The sequence below is a fragment of the Epinephelus lanceolatus genome, chromosome 5 (genome assembly GCF_041903045.1).
Source record: "Epinephelus lanceolatus isolate andai-2023 chromosome 5, ASM4190304v1, whole genome shotgun sequence".
NCBI lineage: Eukaryota > Metazoa > Chordata > Actinopteri > Perciformes > Serranidae > Epinephelus > Epinephelus lanceolatus.
Genome location: NC_135738.1, coordinates 48,995,520 through 49,022,549, shown reverse-complemented (window position 1 = coordinate 49,022,549; position 27,030 = coordinate 48,995,520). Strand labels below are relative to the sequence as shown.

At 40.8% G+C, this 27,030-nt stretch overlaps 1 protein-coding gene across 2 annotated transcripts in view; it reads left to right on the top strand.

Moving 5' to 3' along the window:
• The window catches only part of LOC117251295 (NT-3 growth factor receptor-like), a 666,479-nt gene that overhangs the window by 105,513 nt on the left and 533,936 nt on the right, over positions 1 to 27,030 (top strand). For both annotated transcript variants that reach the window (XM_033617466.2, XM_078168297.1), the window contains exon 2: positions 26,723 to 26,797. In XM_033617466.2, the coding sequence (XP_033473357.2) occupies positions 26,723 to 26,797 (75 nt within the window). The remainder of the gene's footprint in view (positions 1 to 26,722; positions 26,798 to 27,030) is intronic.

Here is a 27,030-nt window from a genome sequence, read left to right as displayed (position 1 = left end):
ACACTAACATTGATTATATAACTATTTGTATCTTATCCAGTTTATATGGTTTAATATCTGATGAGGGTTTTAACTTTTACACTACAATGTGCAATACTGTTATGTAATTGTTGGGATGGTATGGCTGCTGATGTATTGTTTGTTGTCATTGTGGCTGTGAAGGCATTTATGGCGCAGTTGCTGGGTCCAAGACAAATTTCCCTTAGTTGGACAATAAAGTATATTGTATCATATCGTATCGTATCGTAAATGATTACATCATCCCACACAACACTGCGAAATATGTCTGTCTTCTGGGGCATGCTTGTATACCATATGTATGTCAGTCACTGAACACATCTCTGTAGGCACACCAGAAAAGCACACAATGAGAAATGTTAATTTCATTTATACTATGGCGTGTGAAAATGATGCTAACGTACAGCTATCTTTACACGCTCCCACAGACCCATAATAATTCATCTAATGATTCTATGTACATAACTCTTTTGATGTTGGCTCTTCAGTAAACCGAAATAATATCCAAAAATCATTTTCACCATATCACTGAAACATATTTCAGTCGTAAGGGCTATATCGTAGGCAACTGGACTGGCCTCTCATCCAAAAAGTTTCTTCAGTTCTAAATATTTTAGTCCTCTGTCTAACAAACAGATTGGCTTGTGAACCGGAGGGTCGTTGGGTCAAGTCCCTGCCCGGACCAACATATGGAGCATGGACTGGCAGCTGGAGAGGTGTCAGTTCCCTCCTGGGCACCGCCGAGATGCCCTTAAGCAAGGCACCAAACCCCCCAACCGCTCGGGGCGCCTGTCCACAGGCAGCCCCCTCACTCTGATATCTCTCCATTTAATGCATGTAAAAGGTCCTATTTGTGCGTGTGTGTGTGTGTGTGTGTCTTTCGGGCCTGTGTGTATATGTATATGACAACAGAGTGAAAACATTGAATTTTCCCCTTGGGGATTAATAAAGTATAAGAATGCTACCATACTACTGCTTTCTGTTCTATACCAAGAGTGAAAAAGGTCATGTTCTTTATTTTCTTTATCATTTCTCCATGATCACGATTCTGCCTTGGCAACATGTAAAGACCCATTTTTAACAATTTAAAAAATGACAACTTGCATTCAGACCAATTATTGAAGACAGACATCATGTCTGCCATGACATGCTTGAAAATCAGGACGGTCCTTATTTAACTTTGTTTAGTCTAACTGGCACTGTGTCAGTTATGCCATTGAATTCTATGTTTTTGAACAAGTGAAGTTTGTTGGATGACAAAACAAAACACTGCATGGTCAGCTAGTTACTAGTTGTCTTACCAATAGTTTAGATAGATCTGTATTGTTTGTTTTGTGAGTGGCACCAGAACATTGGTAAGGCTGAGAGCTACAAGATATATTTTAAGAGTCAGCAGCTGTTTTTTTTTTTTTTGTTTTTTTTTTAAACATTCTTCAAATATTTGCTTGTGATTTACAAATAAATTTGACCTTACTAAAAGTTACTCACTCTGCACTTCCTTGTTGACTTCACAGGATTGCAACATAAATATGAGGTGTTCTGAGTAAAAAGGGTTCGAAAGAAGAAAAATGAAATACTGGCTAATTTTACCATGTGAGGAATCTACATTGTGCTACAATATGAGAGTAAAAATGACTCTATGAATGTAGCCAAACACCCAGTGACCTGCTGCAGTGGGTTGTAATTATGTTGTGTCATTAGCCAAACAGGTTGGACTGCACTGTCAGAAGTAAATGGTAAATGGACTTTAATTTGTATAACACCTTTCAAATCTTCCCACCACTCAAGTGCTTATATGCTATGTGTCACATTTACCCGTTTACACACACATTCACACACTAGTGGCAGAGGCTAACATACTGTCACCTGCTACTCAGTTTTTAGATGTTCACACACCGTTGGAACAGCCATCAGGAGCAATTCAGGGTGCAATATCTTGGACATGGATACTTGGACATACATATGATAAGTTTTTGCCAAATAGCAAGGAGAAGATGTTTCATATATTCCACCTTCTTTTCTCAGCATGATGCTAGAGAAAAGCTGTTATGGAATTTGAAATTAAAAGGGTCCATTCTCTAGGGAGCATGAATATGCTCAGTAAGTTTCTTCACATTTGGATTTCTGTTACTGAAACTTTAGGCTGATGATGGCCCTATGGGAAATGTCAGTGTCAGGTCATCAAAAACATGACTTATCATCCCTCTAGACAGCATGAGTATGAGTTTGATTTGCTTCAGCCAAGGCTGCTGTGTGAGCTGCATTTCAAGAAGGCTGCACTGTGTCCAGTCCATCTATGCAAAAAAGGCAAGTTTGTTGCTGCAAGCAAAAAGGATTTAATTTATTACCAAGCAAAGCTTCTTTTTGACACTGGCCATTCAACAAGTTAGTGATTTTACTTTAAGAGCAAAAAGCTGTCATGCAGAGAGAACTCAATAAGAATACTTTTAGAAGTTGAATTTAAAATGCATGTGAGAATGTATCTGCTGTACAAATACAACCAAAATAATTCTGCTTGTGTGTATGTGTGTGTGCTTCCAGTTGCCTGTTTCTTAGCAAACTGAATGTCTCTCCATCACCCTCACACTTCCTCAGTTCCGTCCCCTCTGGGAACTACCCCTGTAGCTATTGCCAACAATGATATTTCACACACAGAACTGTCTCAGTCATCCATCGCCATACAGGGGAAAGACAAATCAAGGGTATAATTTCATGTGGTACTGCTAATGTCAAATACATGCTTAAATGTGGATTGGCTTATATTGGTAAGACCGCTAGACCTATAAAAAGTCATGTAACAGAGCACCACAGTACTTTCCGAAACAATGTAACATCTAGCCTTGTGGCTGTACACTTCTTGAAGATCCATCCATCCATTTTCGTAACGAGGGGGCTGACATTGGGCGAGAGGCGGGGTACACCCTGGACAGATCGCCAGACTATTGCAGGGCTAACACATAGAGACAGACAACCATTCACACTCACATTCACACCTATGGACAATTTAGAGTCACCAATTATTCCTGTAGGAGGAAGCCGAAGTACTTGGAGAAAACCCATGCTGACACAGGGAGAACATGCAAACTCCGCTCAGAACCCGGAACCCTCATGCTGTGAGGCGACAGTGCTAACCACTACACCACTGTGCCGCCCCTTCTCGAAGATGAAACAGAATATTTCTACTCTCAGATAGCGTTATATATGTAAACATATATACAGACACAATATCAAGAAAAAAAAAAAAAAGAAACTTAAGGGAATTTCTTTAAAGAAAAAAATAAAGAATAAACTCATAAGAATGTTGTGGTTTGACCTCACAAAATATGTTCTTGGCCATAACTCCAGAATTCATTTGCTAATTTTGACAAAACTTTCTAATGAGATAGAATAATGATGACAGTGGTGACATTTTATATCCAAAAGGACAATTTCACTGTGACATCATGATGTTGTGTATAAAGCACATTTCTGGCCGTTATTCAGTGTCATAACTCAGAAACAGAAGGGGAGATATTTGGTCAGATACTTAATTGTTGACACTAATCTTGGGTGTTCACCTTTAAACTGTGCTGATTGTATAGATCTTATGTGCTGTAGTGGGGACAATGATATGACATCACAATTAAACTTGATATCCACCTGCATTTGCTAGAAAACTTGAGTGTATTTCACATTTTGTCTGGCAGGGTGCCGTCATCTTTCAAAAAATTAGCTGGTGATGTCACAGGGATGGTCGTTTATTAAGAGCGCTGCTTACAACACCATACTTCAGACTACTATAACTAGTTTTTAACTTCATAAGTGTTGATACAATGGATTTTAAGAGGAAGTGGCCACGCTCAGCAGTCAGACAGGAGTCGGTGGTCCTGAGCTAGCTAACGTTACACGTTGGCTGCCTGTCTGTGCTCTCCCTAACCTGCGATTTTAAACTGATTTATTTTGTCTGATGTGGAACCCCAGCTTGTAAAAGCAGACAAAAAGATTTCTGACCTGAAAGAGGACATTCGCCGGCTCTCTGGTGAGCTAAACAACAAATCCTCCATGCTGACTGCCCTCCAGGAGGTGGCTCATGAACAGTCGCTCCAGATGGCCTCACTCACGGTGCACTGGGATCCCAGTGCTTGGCCTCCATTGTCTTCCAGCTCAACACCGAGTCACCGGTGGTCCTGGGTGGAGGTGGTCAGCAGGGGTAAGAGAGCCCCTGCCTGTGCTGGCTCCAGGGGCGGCTGGCCAATAGAGGGCGATAGGGCGCCGCCCCTCCTCGAGCCACAAAAGAAAAGAAAGATGATAATAAACGTATGATTATCATCATCATTATTGTCATATATACACACAATATATTAATTATTCTGATAACTTTCACTTGAAACAGCTCATCCTGCCTCTGAATATCCAATCAGATGCAGTGTGAAGTCACGTTCCTTTGGGGCGATATCAGCCTGGCTGGAAATCGCCCCGACTCACTCTCATAGACTTCCATGTAAAATGCTTTTTTTTCTAAATGCAGGCACTCCAATGCAATCTCTATGGGTTCGGGGAGGGCTTGCCCCAACGTGTTTTCCTCATATGTAAACCACCAAGTATCATTCATGTGCTCCTCAGATGGTCCGATTTCCCATGTCGGGAAGTCGTTCTTACTTCATTGTGTGTTCATGAGCGTTTAGGTGGTAATGTGGAGGCATCATGGACATTACAAAGAAGATGTGTTGTATTTTAGCACTCAAAATGTTTAAAAAACACGTCGTCAACCGTTTCCACTGAAATATTGCTTTAGGGTCGGAAACTCATTTTTCCGATTATTCCGACATCACATGAGGCAGCGCCACTGCGCAGCGGTCACATCCAAGTTCAACATGGCTAACGTTTCCAGCTGATCCAAGAGTCTTTTTAACCATATAGGTTAAAAAGAAACAACACATAGTGTGTCCAAATTCACACCCGTTCGTTCCTCTCCATGGATTTTCTCCGCGACCGTTGGCGAGAAGCCACGCATATCACATGAAACAGCGGAACTGCAGCTTTGTCGGACACTTGTCAGTAGTCCAATGTTTTCACAGCGAAAAAAAATGATAAATTTACACTAAAGTTATGTATAACAGAGCTTTCATACAGCTTTGCACACACATTACTCTTGGATGGATTACTCGCGAATGCAGGGTGGCACAGAAATGCCACGCATATCACATTAAAGTGCAGGACTAGAGCTTCCATGTGATACCACACATCATTGTGCTGTCATCCCATCATGCTATAAATCCATATCAATTGTCTACAAAATGAAAACCTAACGAATTTCTTTACAATCCATGGTACAGATCTTTGTTATCAGTCACTTCATATAGCCTAGTGAGGAATATCGTATCTTACCACGTCTTAGGCTTGCCTGTGTTTCTCCCTGTCTATCCACATTTGTAGTCCGGCTTTCAAGATGCAAATATCTCCATATTGTCCTGTTGACACTCCATCAAACTTTGTATGACAAGACCAGCCACTTCACCTTTGCGCACCCAGACAATTGCAGCCTAATTATGCATGCATGACAGGGCCGTAGTCACCATATACATTGAGGGGGGACTGAGAACTGAAAAACAACAACAAACTTGGTTTACTGCAAACAAAGTGGCAAATATTATCTTGGAGGACATCATTGCACTTGGTTGACTATTTTTCTATGATCTTAGATGTAAATATTGCATGTTTCCTTCAGATAAAACACATTTTTGACTTGTGAATGAGTCAATGGAATTTCTTGCAATAATGAAAAAATACTGGTAATCATGTCCGCCTGGCACAAACCACATGTTTTGGACAGCTGTGAAGTGACAGAATGTCCCACCATCATGGTTCCTATATTGCCAGATTCCAGAGAGTCTCCCCTCTTCATATATGGCAGAATATGTCTTCTTCCAACTTGCTATGGTGAGATACATGTAAAAATGTAAGAATTTAGTCACACGGATTTGTTTTTTTCATTGATATAAAAATTAATATAAAATACAGGCACACAGAAGGACATGTAATGATGGCAAATCTGGTTAGCCCTGATTGACCTGAAAAAAACCCAAACAAGCTATAGCATATGTATGTAGCCTTCATAATGACTGTGATATGAGCTTAAAAGTAAAGGCAGTAAAAATACCCCAAAAACGCCTAGGGCCCATAGGATTAATAAGGAAATATTGATCATATCTAATATATGAGTGTTAACTAAAGGTAAGACCTCCTTGAGTAGCCTAGTTGGGATGGGGTCTAAGAGACACGTTGATAATTTAGATGAAGAAATCACTGTGGTCAATTCTTGAAGAGAAACTGGGGAGAAGCAATCTAAATATATATTAGGTATTACAGCTGTGTTTGAGGTTAGATAGGTAGGCCTACTATCTGAGGACAGGAGCTCATGAATTTTGCCTCTAATAGTTAGAATTTTGTCATTAAAAAAGTTCATAAAATCATTACTGCTAAGGGCTAAAGGAATACAAGGCTCAATAGAACTGTGACTCTCAGTCAGCCTGGCTACAGTGCTGAAAAGAAACCTGGGGTTATTCTTGTTTTCTTCTATTAAAGCTGAGTAATAGTTTGCTCTGGCATTGCGGAGGCCCCTCTTATAAGTTTTGAGACTTTCTGCCCAGATTAAACAAGATTCTTCCAGTTTGGTTAATCGCCAATTCCTTTCAAACTTTCGCGATATTTGTTTTAACTTACAGGTTTGAGAGTTATACCAAGGAGCGAACTTTCTTTGCTTTGTTAACTTCTTTTTAAGAGGAGCTACAGAGTCGAGTGTTGTTCGCAGTGAGCCTATGGCGCTATCAACAAAATGATCAATTCGGGAAAGGTTAAAGTCGGTACGGGAAACCTCTGTTACTGAAGGACTTGGTATTGAATTTAACGACGGAGTATCATTTCCTTAAATTTTGCAACAGCACTATCTGATAAACATCTAGTATAGTAACTGTTGCTGAGTGGCATGTAATTGAGTAAAAAAAAACCAAATGTAATCAGATAATGATCCGATAGCGAGGGATTCTGTGGAAAGACTGTTAGGTTATCAATTTCAATTACATACGTCAGATCTAGATCGAGGGCATGTTTAAAACAATGAGTGGGTTCATGTACACCCTGCCTGAAGCCAATGGAGTCTAATAATGAGATAAACGCGGTAGCCAGGGAGTCATTATCAACGTCGACATGAATGTTAAAATCGCCTACAATAATAACTTTATCTGATTTAAGAACTAGACTGGATAAAAACTCTGAGAATTCAGATACAAATTCAGAATACGGGCCAGGAGCAAGGTACACTATAACAAATAAAAGTGGCTGCGAGGTTTTCCAGGTCGGATGTAGAAGACTAAGAACGAGGCTTTCAAATGAATTATAATCTAGTTTAGGTTTAGGGCTGATTAACACACTAGAGTTAAAAATGGCTGCAACTCCCCCTCCTTGGCTGCTGCCTCGAGGAATGTGGGTATTATTATGACTGGGAGGAGTGGACTCATTTAGACTATTCATCTTGACACAGCCAGGTTTCAGTGAGACTGAGTAAATCAATATGATTATCTGATATTAATTTGTTTACTAACACTGCTTTAGACGATAGAGACCTGATATTTAACAGTCTGCATTTAATTCTCCTGTTTTGTTTTTCTGTCACAGAAAAGGTTTTAATTTTTATGAGGTTGTTATGCACAACTCCTCTTTGTTTAATTTTAGATTAAATCATTTAGGTGGTCGGGGGACAGACACCGTTTGTATGAAACTATGAAAACTATGGCTGGGTAACTGAACTAGAAGCTCAGAGAGGTGTATTGGACTGCGACTCTGAGTCCTGATCTCAACTCTGGGTTGTCAGGGATTTAAATTACTAATAAAATTTGCCAGGTTCCTAGAAATGAGAGCAGCTCCATCCAAAGTGGGATGAATGCCGTCTCTCCTAATAAGACCAGGTTTTCCCCAGAAAGTTTGCCAATTATTAACGAAACCCACATCGTTTGCTGGACACCACCTGGACAGCCAGCGATTAAATGATGACATGCAGCTAAACATGTTATCAGTGGTCAGATTTGGGAGGGGTCCAGAGAAAACTACGGAGTCCGATATTGTTTTTGCATATTTACACACCGAGGCAATATTAATTTTAGTGACCTCCGATTGGCGTAACCGGGTGTCATTGCCGCCGACATGAATAACAATCTTACTGAATCTACGTTTAGCTTTAGCCAGCAGTTTTAAATTTGATTCAATGTCACCGGCTCTGGCCCCAGGGATACATTTGACTATGGCCGCTGGTGTTGCTAACTTCACGTTCCTCAGAATAGGGCTGCCAATAACCAGAGTTTTATCCTCAGCGGGTGTGTAGCTGAGGGGGAAAAGCGGTTGGAAACGTGAACAGGCTGGTGGTGAGCCGTGGGCTTCGGCTTGGAGCTATGCCTCTGGCGAACCGTAACCCAACTTCCCGGCTGAATGGGAGTTACCGGAGGACAGCTTAGCAGAGGCTAAGGCTATGCTATGTGGCTCCGCACCGGCTACAGGGGGCTGGCTAACTACCGCAGCTACTGAATGGTTTTCCATGGTGTGGAGCCGCGCTTCTAATTCACTAAGCCTCGCCTCCAATGCAGCAAATAAGCTACACTTATTACAATTACCACTGTCGCTAAAGGAGGCAGAGGCACACCGAGCAAGAAAGAGCAGAGGGAGAAGCCATCGTTAACTGTAAAGCTAATGTAACTACCAAGGCTAGTATTGTGCAAACAACAGAGATGAGCGAGAAAGGAGGAGGAGAGCTATAAGTGCTTAAACAGAACTAGTGTGGGTTAAGACTTGGAGTAGACGTTAAAGCAACTGAAGTGAGAAAGCACAAAACAGGCTAGTAGAATTCACCAGAGCAGTACAGAGACGCTGTCACAGAAACACCGGAAATGAAACAACTCGCTTACCGCAATACGTCAGCACGTCAGTCAAGCACCAGGGGTGACTTTTGGTCTTAATCCTGACAGGAGTCCTTCTTGTCAAAAAATCCTTAAATGGTCCAGATATCTTGATGATATATTTTGCCTTTTTCAAGGAGAAATGGAAGAACTCCTGGAATTTGTGTCATTTCCAACCTGATCTCACAGAATTACTTGAAATGACCACGACCTATTAACACCGCATTCCGGGGTGGCAGCATGTAATGGGTTGAAATTACGTGCTGCCACCATGAAAACAATGCCAATGTAAAGTCAATTAGGATCCTCTCCCGTGGTGGACACACGGATTCCCTGATTCAATCACGTCACGTCAACCTCGTTTTCCTCAATGATATCTTTAACATTCCTGTATACACACAAAAACACGGAAGTGTCCTTGATAACTCAACAATATGACAGGTTAATGTCAAGGCCATAAAATAAAATAAATGTATTTTGCCAGCTTTTGATAGCGTAGGGCTTTAAGAGCATTGTAGCTGCTGTCCGCCGTCTGTGGGCTTCATTCCATTTCAGATTGCCATCCGTCTGCCATAACTGAATCCAAACGCCAGTAATAAATAAATAAATAAGAAGGTAAAAATAAGGCTGAGCACGGAAGAACCAGAGAGGAAACACCATCACATGGAGCCGTCTGCCCCTGGCAACCCAGCCACCCTCCACTCCACCAGGGGAGAGTGGACCCCAAGCCAGCGCCACAGAACCAGCGGCTGCCCCGCTGGTTATACCTCCGACTGTGGCAGCTGTCACACAAACCGCTGCTGAAAATTATACATTTTGATACAGGTAGGCTATATACATATTGCAAAACTCTGTGAAAGTACACCAAAGCATATTTTCGTTTCCAAATATTTATTTGAAAACGAATCCATTCATACGGTCAATATAAAACATTTTGTTAGTAATAAAAAACAAATGTAATCTCAATGTGAGCCAGCCGGCGGGACTGCGGCTAAACCACTTCCAATGTTCATTCATTCATTCATTCATTCATTCATTCAATCGCGTGTTCAATGTGTGTGTGTGTGTGTGTGTGTGTGTGTGTGTGTGTCAGAGAGGAGTATCAATAAAAAAAAGTAATTATTTCGGTGTTTATTTGTTTTATTCTTCTGTTTTTTTTAATTAAAATCCGTAATATAGCCAACAATATTATAGACCAAATGTTAATCTAATTATTATTGTAGAATGTATTTAGCAAATCACCACTCTCAACTGGAGACAGCAGCAAAAAAAAAAAAAGGCATTATAAAAAGCCGACAAATCGTGTTAATTAATTGACGTGAGACACTGAAGAGGTTGTCTCCTATAGTCTGTAATTTTTAATTTTTTTTATCATAACTTCTCGGAAATTACTCAAAAGTAGAACATGCTAAAAGTAAATACAATAATAGGCTAAATAGTATCTAAGCAATAATAAAGTGTCTAAATAATAAATATTATCTAAGTTATCTATTAGGCTACCATTCCACTCTGTAAATAGATTTTAACATTTCAATATGATTTTAATATTATTTTTGCTTATTTCATTATTGTTATTATTGGTTTTACTTTTTAGTAGTATTGTCTGAGGATGACTCATTTTACTAACTATCTACAGTAAAAAAAGAAAAAAACAAGCAAAGAAACAAACAAAACTCATTTTATACAAGGGGCCTTCAAAGTGCTCTCTGAAACTACACCTGGCATGGCTTGTGTCCAAAAAATGAAAAAATCTAAACTTTGTCGTAGAGCTAAACCAAATACATCATTGGAAAGGTCTCAACCTGGAGAGTGACATATGTCAGTATGAAGATTCTACATGGCTCCTGCTTTCAGCCATTGACCTTTGAACCTTGACCTCAGTGCATGTTTGAGGGCTTATAACTCAGCAACGAAAGGGGGTACAGACATGGGACCAACTGTTATAGAGAGCTCTTGACCTCAGCTGTCATGTGAGTGTAGTCAACAACTGTGGGTGCTGTCAGATATGGATAAAATATGGATAAAATTAATTTTCACCCATTTAGAAATTAGATATTTAAAATCTGATTTCACAAATGTGTTTACCATCCCCTTAAAGTCCACAGTGTACTCTCAATTCAGTATTTACAACTTCCAAATCTGGGAAAAACACTTAGATTTTTAAAAAACTACAATTCCCTGGGACCGCGCCATGCAGTTTGATACATATCAGCAACATAGTTGTAGTTCTTCTGATTTGCAAAGTAGGGCTCTAAATAGGGTTGTAAAAAGATATATCTACTGAATATATCTAATATCAAGTAAAGCCGAACGAGTTATTACACTCCACCTAGATGAACTATGGTAAAAAAAAGTAAAGATGTCGGCTAATTTTCGATATTTTAGCTAATACACTAGAAACGGTGTTCTTGGGACAGTAGGTTCATTTGCGGCATGTAAAATAGGGTTGTAAAAAGCTAGATCTACTGAATAAATCTAATATCTAGTAAAGCCGAAGTAGTTATTACACTGCACCTAGATGGACTATGTTAAGAAAAAAAGCAAGGATAATGGCTAATCGTAGTTATTTTAGATAGTACTCTAAAAACCGGCGTTTTTGGGACGGTAGGTTTTTTGCTTGTTGTAAAACAGGGTCGTAAAAAGATACATCTAGTGAGTATATCAAATGTCTAGTAAAGCTGAACTAGTAATGACACTGCACCTAGATGAAATATGTTAAGAAAAAGTAGGCATGATGGTTCATTTCAGATATTTTAGCAAGTTCTCTAGAAACTGCGTTTTTGTGATTGAATATTTGAATAGGCTATATCAAATATCTAGAACAGCCGAACTATCACGTTATTATCATTATTATTATTGGTGGGAAATTATAACAGGGGAATGTATTTGCCGTTTTAATATCAAGAACACTTCCGCGTTTTTGTGTGTATACAGGAATGTTAAAGATATCATTGAGGAAAACGAGGTTGACGTGACGTGATTGAATCAGGGAATCCATGTGTCCACCACGGGAGTGGACCCTAATTGACTTTGTGAATAGCATAAAACTAAAGCTATTGGGAGTGTTGTTATGTGATCCTGCACAATGTATTGAGAATTTAATTTTTTGGCTATACACTTACTAAGTTTGGATCAGTGTGATTGTAGTGCAGTTTAGGTGGAAGTGACTTAACTGGATAGCTAGGCTAGCTTCTTTGGGTCTGAAAGATATGCAGCATGACCTTGTCCTTGTGTGTTTAAGTGCCTGAGAGTAGTATTCAAATAAGGGGGTGGCGCCACCCCGCGGGTGGGGGCTCTCAGGAACAACAGGCTAAGCCTCTCTGTCCCACTGCATTGTCTGCTTTCAAGATACACTTTTCACAGGAAATTTAATGTGTACATACATTCTCTTTCAAAATAAACACACTACGTCAGTACAACACCGCAATTTGACTTTTGTTTTTCCTTCATCAACAAACACACATGGTTGGGTTTCGGCAACAAAAGCACATGGTTAGGTTTAGGCAACAAAAACATGTGGTTAGGTTTAGGCAACAAAAGTAAATGGTTAGGTTTTGGAAAAAAGAACAGGGTTTGCCTTAAGAATCATTCATTGCCTTAACTTTTGTCCTTGTCCTGCCACGTTTCCCCCTGACAATTATAATGGTGACCAGCATGATGCTAACGTTAAAGGACAGCTTTTTCGTTAGTGTCTGATGCTGCAGGTAACTGCCCAGGTGTCGGATTTCAACATTTTCAGAGTGAGACCGGGCTTGATTTGTGGCAACTCATTACCCAGGATAGTGCCACAAAAAGCTATTGTTTTTTTACCAAGACATCACTGCTTTTCCTGCCACGATTATGCCGTCCAAACGGGGTATTTTAAGACACCGTGATCTCTCCCTAACCATAATAACCAAGTGGTTTGTGTGCTGAATCATAAGCATATCTTGAACACAGTGTTGTTGAAATGTAGAGTTTCAACGAACACCTAAATACGTGAAAATGTAATGTATCTGTGGCTTGTAGAAATGTTAGATGCCACCATTTTTTTTTCTGGCGATTATCCATTGGTGACTATTGGTAACCACTCTTAGTTTACACACGTCTTGCACATGATAACAAGATTCCTTTTCCTATAGCCCAATCAGTGAAAGGACATTAAAAAAATTCTCAGAAGGAAAGATTGTTTATTTCTCAAAATATTACACTACTAAATTAATACAGTAGTTTATTTAAATTTTTGTGGTATTATATTATAACATAATATTACAGTCATATCATATTTGATTCAAAGTCAAATTCCCTCTATATGCACACATACTTGGCCAATAAACCTGATTCTGATTCTGCTGCATTTGATAATTGAGGAGTTGATTTTGGTGCTCTCAGAAATCAACTCAAGATGTGGGATTTGTATGTTTTGTACATAGACTGTATAAAGATGCATACAGCCTTCAGCCTCTGTGGTTTTCCAATACCCCGTCAACCCATAGCATCTTCAATGCCTCCTCATGTTGAACTGTTCAAACATTTACCCCTCCATTTTCCCACAAAGCATCTGCAATACATGTGCCAATCTCCGTCTACTTTCCTCTGCTTCACTTGTAGCTCCAGCAGGATGTCGTCTGATCTCCTGGCTTCCACACTGTCCTGTTCAGACCCGACCATAGGCTGGCATCTGTCTTTTCCTTGTTGTCCAGTTATGTATTTTGCACACCAAGGCTTTTCTCCCCTTGCACTGCAAATCTGCCCTGCATTTGTTAATTAGCTTAGAGGGGACAGGTAGGAAAAACACTCCTGCAGAGACCAGTGCACAAATCACAACACACTGAACCCCAAAGTTTTTCCAAGTCAATGTGTAAAAATCAGAGGAAAGCCCAGAGAGAGTTCCCACTCAACACAGCATCACCCCCAGGACCTGCCATCACATAAATCCTCACACACGCAACTTGGTACAACTGCCAACTCACATATTGACCATAAGACACACACAACTGACACTTTTCACAAGCTCTCATGCCGTAGTCTATGTGTTATCATTGCGTGAGACACGTGTAGCGTACATTTATTAACTTATGATGTCTCGGCGTGACTTACAGCTTCAGACACCAACAAAAAAAAAGCCATCCTTTCACGTCGGCATGATAGGCAGCCAGTCACCATTATTGTTTAACAGTGCCCTGTGGCATCAGGGGGAAATGCGAAAGGACAACAACAAAAGTTAAGGCATTGGAAGTCCAAGTAGGGTGGGTGGGAGGGGTAGTGGATGGGTTCAACAACCACTGACTTTCACCCAGGAGACCAGTGTTCACTTCTCGTATGATTGTAAAGCCAAACCCTGTTCTTTTTTCCCAACCACATGTGTGTGTTGGCAAAACGAAACCATGTGCATGGAGAAAAAAAACGTTCAATGTGCTGTGTTTATTTTAATGAGACTATGCAAACTGTACATTTCCTGTGAAAACACAAGTGTATTTTGAAAACAGACAATGCATGTAACAGGCAGAAGTTGGTCCTGGAACGTCAACAACCAATGCACCCAGGGTACCTTGCCCAACGTGAGAAGTCCATGACCAAATGTCGATATGTAACGAGGTCAGAGTGAGAATGTGTTAGAGCAGCACAGCACAATGGCAGCACTGACAAACATTGCAGTTAAGTCAGCCGAGGCCTCTGCACCGCAGTGAATCCTCACAACATGCCACCAAATGGCATAAACTTGCACTGGCCATGCCCACTGGTCCCTAGTGGCTGAAGCTTAATTGGCTGTCTTGATGTAAGCACCTTTTGAATTTTTCAAATTGTCACGCCCCCTCATGTCATTGCTAGCTTGGTTCACGTCACAGGTATCCTAGCATGCTTTTTGCAGTGAATCAGTAATTTCCAGTACACATTGAACCTCAGCTCTCAGCTCTCCGTCTACTGTCGGGGACTGACTGAGGGATCATCCATGTTTTACGCGTTAAAGCCACAGTGTGTAGGAATTTCTCCCATCTAACGTTGAAATCATAAATTGCATTCAAACGGATAGCGCACTCTAGCGCCTCACTGTTCCAAATGCGTATTGCAACAACGGTAGCCGCTGTGTACACCATGTCATCCGATACTTCATGGAGTATTCATTCAGGCTCCTACACAGACACACGCAACGCCTCCCCTCACCATGCTGGCTGTGTTTACAATGTAAGACTGTTGGGGTGGGTGTAAATCGAAACAAACCAATCACATCTTGTCTTTTGACAACTGACAAGTGGCTCAACCTCACACACCTCATCCCTCTCCTTGCATCACTGTGCCGCTGACAGCTGTTAGCCGCTGTTAGTGGCGCCGCTACTACCCCGGCACTACTGCAACATTCTTTCTCCTTCTTTCTCCTTCAGCAGCTCTTTCCACCTGGGAAAGGCTACCTCGATGTTGACCCTCGTTTTTTGAATTCGTCGGTCACATTGCTTTTTTGATTCCCTTTTTCTTGGTGACGAGGATTCTGTCTCCCGTGATGCTGCATATGCATAATCCTGCATTATGCTCAAAGAGTGGGACTTTGTTATGCTGCAGTGGTGACGGGGTAGTAGCATAGCACCTCTTGCTCCTCTCCTTCAGCTTCTCAGTCACACAGCGTTGGCCTGGCTCTCAACGAAAATGCCAAAAGTGGGGCTGTATGTCCTTTGCTGGCAGATGTATTCTCAAGATGGCGAAACGTTATGAAACTCCCCAAACGACTTGCCCGCACAATGTAGAAACAAATCCGAAATTCTCCTTTCACGAGAATAAGTGAGATTATTGGTGGAGGTAATAGTACACCAATGATGACATATGATAACACTGATTTTTGCCAATAAACACCTGAAAATGTTACACAATGTCCCTTTAAATAATAAAAAAATTTCCATACATTCATGCTGACTTACAACTATCAGTGAAAATCATTCCGTTTCTAATGCAGTATTTTGCACTTGGGACTACTTAATTTTTGTACTTGCACCTGTGTGAGGATGTGTTGTGTTGCTGTTGTATAAGCTACTGGATGCCTTAATTTCCTTCGGGATGAATAAAGTATCTATCTGTCTATCTATCTATCTATCTATCTATCTATCTATCTATCTATCAGTACATTACTGTAACTTTGGTCGGATGCAGCCCCTGCTGTGGCTTTTGATTTATTGAACAAAGTATGTCCGACTCTGCTGTGATGGATGGTGATAGGCCTCCTTTCAGCTTGTTATTATTGGACCTTTTCAGGTTGACGTATTACATCACAGACCAAACAGTTGACAAACAAGTTAGTTACGGTTAGCTAGTGGCAAACTGGTAACAAGGCGGACAGCTTTACAGCTCTGTACATTTTGTCTGTCCAAAAATACACGGCCTTTGATTTTTTTGTCATGTTGTCACCGGCTTCTACTTCTGTTATGCATTTAATGCTATTTGACTTCCGGGGCAGAAACTGTGGAGCATGCACAGAGTGCCTAAGCCAGTTTGGGTACAATTGACTGTATACATGCAGGAGTAATTTGATTCCCAATTGCATTATCTGGGTGTGTTAGTCGGACTTTAAGAATTTGATTTAGTATAATTTCAGCCAGACTAACATGTTTACATGTATCTTAAAAGTCCAGTTTTAGTCAGACTAACACAATAAATCAATTTTCTCTAATGTCATGTAAACATACTGTGTCTCACAATTCATCAGGACTAATTCATGTGACTTTTGGTTGTTACTCAGTAACAGATGCAGCTGAGAGGTAGCAAAGTACAATACTTCTGATAAAAAAGTACTTAAGTAAAAGTAAAATTATAGATTTTTGAGAGTACTCAAACAAGTAGTTCAAATGACTCACTGTTGACTTTTGATTGTTCATCCACCACCCTGACCAACCTGTTGATGTTGACTTACTCACTCTTTATACTTATGTTAGTCAGCTGACCTACTCTGTGGCTGCATAACAATAAATGCTGCTGTTTTATGAGCTGATAATGTTATCATCAACATACTAATGGGTGTAGCAGGACCCTTCGTCTTTAATGGAGTGATAACATGTGGTGCTGTCAGTGTACACTTTGTTAATCAGAGCTTTGCCACTGAAAAAAGCTGCTGCTTTGTTGATGAGGTTGCTAAAGGTGGAGTTTTCTGTACAGAACACCAAAACTATGAGCTTACTGAGGCTATGTGGCTGCGTAGAGCTGAGGAAAACTGGAGAGTTGGTGATCATTCTCTGTGGGTTTGTTACTGTGAGTGATACCTTTCATATAACACATCGCCATTTGATCCAATGTTAAATAAAGAAATTCATTAGTGTAACTTTAAATAAAATAAATACAAGTGAGAGTTGGATTTTTGTGTTTTCATGAATGTAAGATTGGCTGCTTCTGATCTGAATAAACTTAGTACGACATCAAGTTCGATGTATGCAGACTGTACATTGGCAGTGCCTTCTGAATCACTATGGAGCTAGAACAGTCTCAAAATGAAAAAATGCACACAGAAATTAATAAATGCACAAAAAAAGGATTCATAAATGTATTTGGGGATTTTTATACATATAAATATAAATATATTCAGTACAGGCCAAAAGTTTGGACACACCTTCTCATTCAATGCATTTTCTTTATTTTCATGACTATTTACATTGTAGATTCTCACTGAAGGCATCAAAACTATGAATGAACACATGTGGAGTTATGTACTTAACAAAAAAAGGTGAAATAACTGAAAACATGTTTTATATTCTAGTTTCTTCAAAATAGCCACCCTTTGCTCTGATTACTGCTTTGCACACTCTTGGCATTCTCTCCATGAGCTTCAAGAGGTAGTCACCTGAAATGGTTTCCACTTCACAGGTGTGCCTTATCAGGGTTAATGAGTGGAATTTCTTGCTTTATCAATGGGGTTGGGACCATCAGTTGTGTTGTGCAGAAGTCAGGTTAATACACAGCTGACAGCCCTATTGGACAACTGTTAAAATTCATATTATGGCAAGAACCAATCAGCTAACTAAAGAAAAACAAGTGGCCATCATTACTTTAAGAAATGAAGGTCAGTCAGTCCGGAAAATTGCAAAAACTTTAAATGTGTCCCCAAGTGGAGTCGCAAAAACCATCAAGCGCTACAACGAAACTGGCACACATGAGGACCGACCCAGGAAAGGAAGACCAAGAGTCACCTCTGCTTCTCAGGATAAGTTCATCCGAGTCACCAGCCTCAGAAATTGCAAGTTAACAGCAGCTCAGATCAGAGACCAGATGAATGCCACATAGAGTTCTAGCAGCAGACCCATCTCTAGAACAACTGTTAAGAGGAGACTGCGCGAATCAGGCCTTCATGGTCAAATAGCTGCTAGGAAACCACTGCTAAGGAGAGGCAACAAGCAGAAGAGATTTGTTTGGGCCAAGAAACACAAGGAATGGACATTAGACCAGTGGAAATCTGTGCTTTGGTCTGATGAGTCCAAATTTGAGATCTTTGGTTCCAACTGCCGTGTCTTTGTGAGACGCAGAAAAGGTGAACGGATGGATTCCACATGCCTGGTTCCCACTGTGAAGCATGGAGGAGGAGGTGTGATGGTGTGGGGGTGTTTTGCTGGTGACACTGTTGGGGATTTATTCAAAATTGAAGGCACGCTGAACCAGCATGGCTACCACAGCATCCTGCAGCGACATGCCATCCCATCCGGTTTGCGTTTAGTTGGACGATCATTTATTTTTCAACAGGACAATGACCCCAAACACACCTCCAGGCTGTGTAAGGGCTATTTGACCAAGAAGGAGACTGATGGAGTGCTGCGGCAGATGACCTGGCCTCCACAGTCACCGGACCTGAACCCAATCGAGATGGTTTGGGGTGAGCTGGACCGCAGAGTGAAGGCAAAGGGGCCAACAAGTGCTAAACACCTCTGGGAACTCCTTCAAGACTGTTGGAAAACCATTTCAGGTGACTACCTCTTGAAGCTCATCGAGAGAATGCCAAAAGTGTGCAAAGCAGTAATCAGAGCAAAGGGTGGCTATTTTGAAGAAACTAGAATATAAAACATGTTTTCAGTTATTTCACCTTTTTTTGTTAAGTACATAACTCCACATGTGTTCATTCATAGTTTTGATGCCTTCAGTGAGAATCTACAATGTAAATAGTCATGAAAATAAAGAAAACGCATTGAATGAGAAGGTGTGTCCAAACTTTTGGCCTGTACTGTATATATATACATATATACAGTACAGGCCAAAAGTTTGGACACACCTTCTCATTCAAACTTTTGGCCTGTACTGTATATATATATATATATATATATATATATATATATATGTATATGTATGTATATGACTCAACACACAAATACATTTTCAGTGCACACAAACATGTTTCATTCCATATATAAGTAAAAGAAAATCCACATATAAAAAATAAGATTTATTAACATATTTGTAATGCAGACACAAATATTTCTTGCTTTAAATATGTGCAATTGAAATTCACAAATGTACGCATGTAAATGTATTTACAATTTTCATCAAATATATATTTGGAGGCTGTTACATTGATATATGAACTGTAAAACCTGCATTTTCAAAGTGCTTTTAATTTGTAAACTTCCCTGCATTTGTGTGTGGGAGTTTTGAGACGAATGACGTCATATAACACCCCTTGTGGGGAGGGACTCGTGATTGGCTATAAAGGAGTGAGACATCTGATTGGCTGCAGACAATCCCCTCTTATAAAAAATGCATTTGTGAATCGAGTCAAGTCAGGGGAGTCTCAAAACTCGCACACACAAATGCAGGGAAGTTTACAAATTAAAAGCACTTTGTAAATGCAGGTTCGACAGTTCATATATCAATGTAACAACCTCCAAATATGTATTTTATGAAAATTGCAAATATTTTTACATGCGTACATTTGTGAATTTCAATTGCACATATTTAAAACAAGAAATATTTGTGTGTGAATTACAAATATGTTTAAAAATCTTATTTTTTATATGTGGATTTTCTTTTACTTATATTTGGAATGAAACATATTTTTGTGTGCATTGAAAATGTGTTTGTGTTTTGAGTCATATATCCCCAAATACATTTGTGAATCCTTTTTTGTACATTTATTAATTTCTGTGTGCATTTATTAATTTTGAGACTGTTCTAGCTCCATAAATCACAGGCTATGGTGTACGATGCAATAGCTTCCCATACTGAGTGCACAAGAATGCTGCATGGGTCATTGCTTCTCCAACTGTGAAGGACTAATAGGTGATATTCCCTCCCCCTCTGCATCAGATTTTGCAGCCTGCATCACAATTAGGTTATTTGCATCACTATCATTATTAGGTTATATATGCCTTCACCATGGAGACACTGTGGTGTATTTATTTCGTTTTTATTTTGTACCAACACAGAATATAATATGTTTTTTTTTTGTATATTTCACTTTATTTTTTTCCAACACAGAACATTAATTTCAACTTTAGAATTACAACAATATTTAGCAAGTAGAACAAGACGTGCTTTCCGGCCACCAGATGGCACTATTTTCACCATCTCATTAGAAATTGGAATTGCTGCTGAGGCTGTCAGACGATAGACTTTATATATTATTTTATCCACTTTGCTTCAACCGATCACCACCAATCATCTGTTACCCACCTTTCCTGAAAATTTAATCAAAATCTGTTCAAACTTTTTGAGTTATAATTTGCAGACAAACAACAAACAAACAGGCAAACAGACAGACAGACAGACCAGTGCCGGCGAAAACATAACCTCCTTGGCAGAGGTAATAAGCTAAAGTTTTTTGGGCACTATATACTGCGATGGGACTGTGTTTGTGTTTGCTAGCTGCTAGGTTGCTCACTTGGCAGCTACAACTCCTCTATTTCCTTCCATGCTCCGTCCGTCTTTACGTGTGATAAGAGCTGAAGGAAACATCATACAGACAAGGCCTCTGCTGCTACAACTCCACAAAGTTTTCCTCTTTGCTGGAATCCCACACATTTCTTTTAGTGCATTTTGCCTTCATGGCAAGCTGCTATCTGTCTGTTTGTTTGGGTTAAGCACCAGTGCATTATTTCATGCTGCATTTCTATTGGTTGTTTAGTAGAGATAGGTCACAACAGCAGTCACACAGTGAGATGGTCATTCCAAGTATCTGTCAGAATTTTCAGTGTGAGATCTCAGTAGGCCCGTTTCCACCACAGGAACTTCGGGGTAAATTTACGGGGCTGGGGCCGTTGGTGCGTGTCTCCACCGCAGGAACCACCCCCGAAGGACAGAGTTCCGGAACTTTTACAGGGGCTAAAGTCCCTGCCTCGGAGTAGGTACTCAGAACGGCCTTGAGAAACTCCTGGCTGAGGCTTGGGGGTTACTTGGTGCTGACTCAAGGGTTAGCTCGTTCATAGCTTCCACCGCCATGTAAACAAACTCAATAACCGTTCCGTGAAAAACATTGTTTTTCCAGCGGATATCTTAGTTACAACATGATTGAGCTAGCCAAGCAGTTTTGTGTTGCTATGTGTGGTATTTATTCAGTTTTGGGAAATCACAATGTCTAGAAAGCATCAGTAGTGGCTGCAGCTGACTGGACAGCTAACAGCAGCAGCAAAGCTAACATCAGGACATCATCTGTTAAAAGCCTCCCGTTGTCGGAAACGACATGAAACTACTCCAGTTAGCTCAATCATGTTGTAACTAAGACATCCGCTGGAAAAAATATTTTTTTCATGGGCCACTTTGTGAGTTTAGTGATTTATTACAGACGCCGCTATCGGCTAACAGCTAACAGCGTCCCTACGCCACTACGTCGCCCCGGTCAAAATGGTCGCGCAACGATTATGTCACATCCAGAGCCCGGTAACTTTACAGGAACCTTCCTCCTACTCCGCTCTCTCAGTGGAGACACGGCGGTTGAGGGGGCTGAGCGAGAGGACGTTCCTGTAGTAGTTCCTGACCCCCAGATAGTACCAGGAACTTCTTCAGTGGAAACGGGCCTAGTGATGCTGCACAGTTTGAGCCTTCAGGCTATCAGGCCTCTGACAGCTAACAGTCCTGTAGGGGAGGTGGCTCCCACACTGGGACACAGCTTGTGGTAATGAAGCATGTGCACTCTTATTCAGTGTATTGCATGTTTCAAGATAGTTGGTGTTTCAACACAGTATGGTCAGAGCATGTGTGCATGTGGTTATGTGTTCAAGCATGGAACAGGGATGAGAAACACAGACAGGCTGTCAGAGAGAGAGAGTAAATATGCAAAGGTGTTTTGGTGATGAATCCATTCCAGGAAGACAGATGGACAAACAGCATCTCTAACTGATCTTTCCATGAGTACCTTTGTAACCAAATACAGTGCGAGGAGTGAGCGCACACACACACACACTCACACACACACACACACACACAGTCAGGGCCAGGAGGAGGTCTCTGGGGTAAACAGATGTTCTGTGTGATGTGATTTGCATGTTTTGATTTTTTGCCATCCGCTGCTGGATCCAAAATGGGCCACTCTCCTGTTTCTGTTGCTGGGCTCCCACAAGGCCATGCTACAAACTTTCAAGGCCAACAAACCACAGAAGCCAGTCAATCCAGAGCATGGGCTCTAGTTTCGCAGACCGGGCAAGGCGGGGGCGCAGCTTGCTGCGCTTCACCAACTGGGTGTGGCCAGGCCGATTTTGCAAGTTTGGCACACCGTGCGCACTGGTGCAGCTACTCGTCTTTCCCACCTCTGTCCCTCCTACCTGCACAAGTCGGAAAGAGGGAGGAGAGAAGGCGTGGAGTGGGTTTTACACAGCCGATTCACAACACACCAATCAAATGAGCCCCTCTCCTCGCCCTTAAATGCGCGTAATGAGAGTTTACTCAATTCGCCATGGCAGAAGAGAGCAGCAGCGTCAGACGGCCAAACTTCTCCCAGGAGGAAACTGATGTTTTGGTCCGGGAGGTCCAAGCTCGCAGTATCCGAATATATATATAAGCAGACCTCCACGGGCTGATGATGCAAAGGTAGTCTGGGAGGAGGTCACCACAATTGTAAATCAATGTTGCATTTCTCTCGTGCGCGTGTGCTCTCTCTTTCTCTCTCGCAGTCTCACTCTGTTTCTTTTCTTTTGACTTTTCTAAGATGACAGATGCTGAATATATACTCCCTATCTGATGCTGTGGGTGTTTGTGGTTGGCTGAGAGGGATGTGAACTCATTAGTTTGCAGCTGTGTTAATCAAATCAGTTGGGTTTCCATTACGCATGCCAAACGTGCCAAACGGTGCCAATCTCCTTTGATCTGATATCAGATGTGACGGGACAGTCGATATAGAGATACATTTATGTGCTGATTGCAGATAGTTGCATTGAATAGTGGTTTTTGTGGGTATTTATTGTATTGTTAATGTGCCTGACATTCTGGAAACCTGCCTGTGAGGTTTTGGTGACGTGTGCGCACTGTCCGCCGGTCAGCCAAACTTCCACTTACACCGGCTGCGCTCTGCCTGCGCTGACAGTAGACCTGGTTTCAGCTGGCAAGCTTTTAGCACACCTTCGGCGAAGCCTTTTGGCACGAAACTGTCACTGCGCCAAGCTGGATCTGTCGACACTTCCCCCTGCTGTGCCGCCACACCCATCTCAGCGCACCTCGGTCTGCCAAACTACCAAACTGAGCGCGCCTCGGGTTGCTTTGATTAAACAGGTCAGGGTCAATACAAGGGATGCACTGATTTTGAAATTCTGGGCTGATACTGATACCGATGTTTAAAATAACAGTTTGGCCAATAGCTGATAGCCGAAGCTTAATGTTTTCATGTTGTTTCATTGTTTTTGTCTGTACCCTCTTTTGTGCCAGTGAAACACAGAAATTTACACTGTAAACAAATAACTAAACTGTTTTAAAGTCATGAAGCCCTTCATTACACTGTTGGGAACATAAATTAGCATCACACGAAGGCACCAATTATGTAGGGAAGTTAAAGATATCAGTCTCATGAAATTCACTTAACTATTAGTTTGGAAATTTTGATCAATAATTAAATTAATAACCATGAACAAAATTAACAGTAAAGCCTGAATGATTTCGGAGTTCTTGACGCAGCAGAGGTTGATTATTCATTCACCCATGGGCAACATTAAACAGACAGCAGGTATGTTTCCAAAGAATTATATTTATTCATAAAGTAGCAAAGCAAAACCAAACACACAAATTCTAACGAACAAACTATATACAACCTTGGTGTGTGTGTGTGTGTGTGTGTGTGTGTGTGTGTGTGTGTAAGAGAGAGACAGAGAGAGACAGAGAGAGAGAGAGACAGAGAGAGAGAGAGGAGAGAGAGAGACAATGGTTGATAACAATAACTTCAAGATGGCCAAATCAAACTTGGCTTCAGATTGGGAGAGGTCTTGTTTGACCGTGTGGTCAGGACAAAGACAAAGGAAAAGAAGTGCGAACTTTGAGTTGCCTCTTTGGGTGTAGCTCTGTTGAAAACCTATTTGTTAATGAGTCTATGTGAATGTCATTTGTGTTGCAAACGATCTGGATTAGTGCAGAGATTCTTTAGTTGTGTGCAAGAATCTGTCTGTGAACAGCATTAGCAAACTAAACACTTAGCTTTGGCGAAGCCAACTAACCAGTGACCTAACTGCAAACAATCACAATAATAACTCATTGCTTTAGTGGTGTGTTGCTTTGGTAGCTGGCAGAGGAAGGCGGGAAAGAGCTGTGGTTTCAGATGCAGTCTTTGTTGTGTCCTTTGTTCCAAAGGTGAAACTCTGAGGAAGCTGGTCACTCAGGGTCTTAGCAGAGTTAGATGCCGTGTGCTAACTCAACTTGGTTCTCCTTGTTGCTAGAAATTAGTTTCAAACCTTGTGCTTGCAAATCTAACTTCTCTGGTTCAGGTTAAGATTTTTTTGGGGCATTTTGCCTTTAATGGACAAGACAGCTATGAGTGAAAGAGAGAGAGAGAGAGGGGATGACATGCAGCAAAGGGCCACAGGCTGGATTCGAACCCGGGCCGCTACTGCAACAGCCTTGTACATGGGGCGCCTGCTCTATCCACTAAGCAACCGACGCCCTCTTCAAAAGTCTTTTTAACTCTATTAAATATATAATAATACCCTCTATCAAGATCTCTGTTCATCACAAACATGTTTTCTATTGTCACCGGGAGGACGGACACAAGCTGCTACTCGCCATCTCGTCACACAACAGTGAGATCACAGATCTCATTGTCAAAAAAGCATTGTATTCTTCTTGTACCTGCTAATTAATTTAAGTTAGTCTGGAGCCCTGCTTTTTAGCCTGCACAAAATTTATGGGACACAATAGAAAACATCAGAAACTATCATTGGTGAGTGTCATCTTACTTGCTGATAGGCCAATGGCAGTCAACAAGGCAAATATCGGCTGATACTGATGTTCAGCTGATAAATCGGTGCATCCCTGCTGAATACCAACACTGCCACTAACACATTAGTTCCTTCTTTTCCCTACTTTAATTAACAGCACAACCTTTTATGTAACAAGAGCTTCCATGTTTTTCAACAAAATGATCCATTTTGTGAATGTATGTCTATTTGTTGCTGGATGTTTTTCATTATGTATAGCTAATAACTTGTGAGTTTAATGCAGCTATTTTAGTAGTGTCAGTGATAGATAGTCTACTAGGACAAAAGTGAAAGGTCTGTGATCAGCTGGTTTTGGGTTGTCCAAGTGGGTTTAGTATGGAAAAAGTGGGGGAAAAAATTGTAACAACAAAAATTCCAATGTCTGTATTCTTAGATTCACACATGATTTTTGATTGCACATGTTTAACCAATGTCATAGCAGCTGGGGACCAGTTAGTACTGCAGGTGGCCCACTTTTAGCCCACTTTGGCCCGGTCATTAGCCCACATACTGTAAGTGGACAAACATGGGACTGGAGGATGAATGCTTTAATAGGCTCAACATGTGGCCCACCTTGGCCTTTGTAGCCACCCACATTTGCAGACACACAAGGGGCACAGACAGACCCAGGGCCATATGCCAATGTGAGCTCCTCAGTTGTAGCTGTAAAAATATACACTTACACAAAAAACCTCTGCAGGATTTCCTGAAATATTTCATTTTGATGAATCCTTATGTGTTCTGCAGCCTACACTGCATTGGAATATGAATTGTAGTGTGATGGTTGTACATAACTTAAACATGTAAAGATCTGTGTCAGTGTAAGAATGACACACATACCAATTCAATGAGCTACAACAAGCAGGCATTTTTTGATTAACAGATTTATGCAAAAAAAATTCAAAAAATATTTATCTGATATATTTTTTACAGCTGTTGATTTTAGTGGCTGTTTTCAGCCACCCAACCACACATTAGGGTAGTAAAGTTGGCGAAGGGTGTATCCTTGACTTTAAGAAAATTCTAAAAAAAAAATTTCCAAAATATATGTTAAAGTAAGGCACCTCCCCAAAAACCATTCAATTTGCTGAAACACGGGCTGAGTAATGGCCAAAAAAACTGCTAAAATCCGACCCCTAGTGGACGAAAACGTCCCCAACAGCACATGAGGGTTAATCAATCAGTCGCCTGACCCAAAATTAACTGCCAGTTATTTTGTTCACTGAATAATTGTTGAAGTGATTTCAAGTAAACATGCTAAACATTCTCTGCTTCCTTTTTGCTGTTCTTTGTCATTTTGTTATCGTCACCATCACCAAGAACTCTGAGAAAATGTGGTCAATATGTTCTAACATTTAACCAATTCAGTAAGAAAATAATTGGCAGATTAATCCATTATTAAAAAAATGATTAGTTGAAAGTCTACTAACATGTCTTGTCTGTCCCACTTTACAGACACATTGAGAACTGGACTGATCTGCAGACCTTGAGGGATGTTGACATGGAGCTCTACACTGGCTTACAGAGGCTGTAAGTGGGAACACACTCCTCCACGTGTGTGTTTGTCGACAGTGTTGTCAAAGTTAGGCTGGAAATATTTTGAAATTTTGTATGTTTTATTTCCAAAACTTTGTCCCTGTATAGATTGTACCATATGTAAAGGTCACATATCTAGTAAAATGACTATACATTTTTATATTATATTTTCAGACTGTTTTGGAATGTTTTTCCTCTCCCAAAATGTGTCTCTACCGAAACATATA